Source organism: Egretta garzetta, unplaced genomic scaffold, assembly GCF_000687185.1.
Source record: "Egretta garzetta isolate BGI_Z169 unplaced genomic scaffold, ASM68718v1 scaffold17, whole genome shotgun sequence".
NCBI classification, from domain to species: domain Eukaryota; kingdom Metazoa; phylum Chordata; class Aves; order Pelecaniformes; family Ardeidae; genus Egretta; species Egretta garzetta.
Window position 1 is genome coordinate 49,532 of NW_009260136.1, and position 2,312 is coordinate 51,843.

General features: G+C 49.2%; 1 protein-coding gene across 1 annotated transcript in view; it reads right to left on the reverse strand.

Moving 5' to 3' along the window:
• The window catches only part of LOC104128788 (mitogen-activated protein kinase kinase kinase kinase 3-like), a 42,865-nt gene extending 41,152 nt beyond the window's left edge, over positions 1–1,713 (reverse strand). Inside the window, exon 1 of the mRNA XM_009641635.2 lies at positions 1,696–1,713. Within this exon, the coding sequence (XP_009639930.2) occupies positions 1,696–1,713 (18 nt within the window). The remainder of the gene's footprint in view (positions 1–1,695) is intronic.
• Between the last annotated feature and the right edge of the window lie 599 nt (positions 1,714–2,312).

Consider the following 2,312-nt stretch of genomic DNA (forward strand, 5'->3'; position numbering starts at 1 on the left):
CCCCTTTACCCTCGCCTCCCGGGCAGCGTATTCAGCTGAGGACCCGCAAATTCACCACCTCCCGTGCATGCAGCTGGGGGCTGCTGCAGCCCGCAGAGCCCAAGGACCGCGCCCCCCACCCGTGCACCGGGGATCGCCTTCCTCTCTCCCCAGGGGCCCCGCTTCGGTCAGCGGTACTGCCCCGCGCCTCGCTCCTGGTGCTGGGGAGCACCGATAACCTTCTCGCCTCGCTCTTGCCTCTCAGTTTTCATTTTTATCTCGTTAGGGGGGATATGCGTTACAGTTCCCATGTTACGTCCTTGCCAAGTTCTGCTTGGGGAGTAATGGTTATGAAAGAAGCAAGTGGGCTTATTTTTCCCACCTAAATCCTTCTTTCTCCTAAATTCCCGGCAGCTGGATGTGTTTCCTCTGTTCTATAAGAAACACCCACGGATCTCTGTGGGAGCGTGTGTGTCCCTTCTCTTTATTAAGAGATACAGATGGAGCTGAGAGATGTGCCCTCCCCTGCCTTCAGAAACAGGTCAGGTCAAATGGGTATCAGTCATCATTTGCTTCCCCAAGCTTTGGGGCAACTTCTCTCGCTTTCTCTTTTTCCTCCTATTCCTTAGACATGGCTACAGTAGGACAGTTGCTCTATGTGCTGCAGGGAGGCAGGCTGGGCTCCTCTTCAGCGCCACTCAGAAAGGTCAAATGAATCCAATGAAACTGCATTTGGGTGTTAAACATTTTCATGATAGTTCAGCCAATGCTCTTGCTTTAAAAGAGTTCTTCTGCTGATGGTGGGGGATTCGCTGTGACATGACTGCCAGGGATCACAAGCCCCAGCTGCAGTCGGTAGCACCCCACAGGCACAATAAAATACATTGCTGAGGCTGGATGCCTTGTTATTTCCAGCTGCATTCATAATCCATCCTGCTGCTTAGATCTGAAATACCACTTTGTGCTCCTCAGCCCTAAATCCTGGCCACTACCTGAAGCAGGAACGCTGCCTCCAGCTGGGTGACTGATGCCAATGCAATTTGTCATGGCTGGAAATCCCTTTGCACCACTCCCGCATCCTTCCGTGCCATACGAAAGGGTGAAGTGCTGCATCTGCCGGTGCTTTGGAGGGTAAGTGTGGCCTGGGGCCAGTCTTTCCCTTTTGCTTATAGGACTGGAGCCGCTGCAAGAAGGAAGGTGTCCTTACAGGGACCACAGAGCACCTGCTTGACCCTGGTGGGATCAGACACAGGGCAAGTGTTTTCTGGAATGCTGAAGGCTACCTTGGTTGGGGAAGAGCTGCGGTTTCTGTCAGTCCTAGGGCAGGTAGGTTGTGGTTGTAAGCTGTGCCCCAAAGAAAGTGTATGAAGGAAAATTTAAATTTAGGGGGCCCAGATGGCTCCAGATGTGGAATGCCCATGTACATAAGTCCCATATTTGTATACTATTTCACTAATGCCTTCCCAGAGCAGCTGTCTATCCCCAGACACACACACACCCCCCTTCCAGCATCCCAAGTCGACTCCCATCTGTTCTGGGATGCCTTTTGCTGTTTGCTCCCCATTCAGCTAAGTCCAGCTCCACCCTCCCAAGCACCCAGCACCCTGGTTCAAGGAGGGGCACTCAGTCACAATGAGACACTTTGCACTGCATGCCTAGTTTATCTGTAAGCAACTGCATAGCCCAAGACTGCCTTTTAAAGCAGCCATGTCCTACAGGATCAAGGTAGGTCATGTCGCCCTTGCTGCACTTTGCAATCCTTGGTGGTGGACTAAATATTTCTTTTAACTCTGAAGTAGGAAAGGAAAATACTTTAAAAACAAGTCTTTGTCATAAAATTAGAATTTGTTTAGAGACAAAAGAAAGGTAAAATCTGTGAACACAAAGCTAGCATGAATTTGGAATCACTGGTTTATTTATGTCCTACATATGAGGAGAACGTATTCCTCCAGAACCCTTCAGACATATGAACACAGGACATTGCAATATGAACAACAGATAACAGTGCATGGGGTTATTAACATGCAATATACTACCTCCAAGGGCATCATACCTTTTTTGGCAATATGTCACCACATGTAGAGGAGATGGGAGCAATTGCTAGAGCAGCTGTGCTGAAGTACTAGCCAGGAGATGGAGGGAAGACCACTGAAATGCAGAAAGTATGCAGCAGGAGGGAAAAGAAATGCAGGAGGGCTGGTGTGGCAGCACCTAATGGCTTTTATAATGGCTTAAGACTAAAACAAACATGCAATTTCATGATGGAGTCAGTCTTTTCTGGGTGGTTGTACAATTCATTAACTTGGATTGAATTTTTGCTGTCTGCAGGCTTC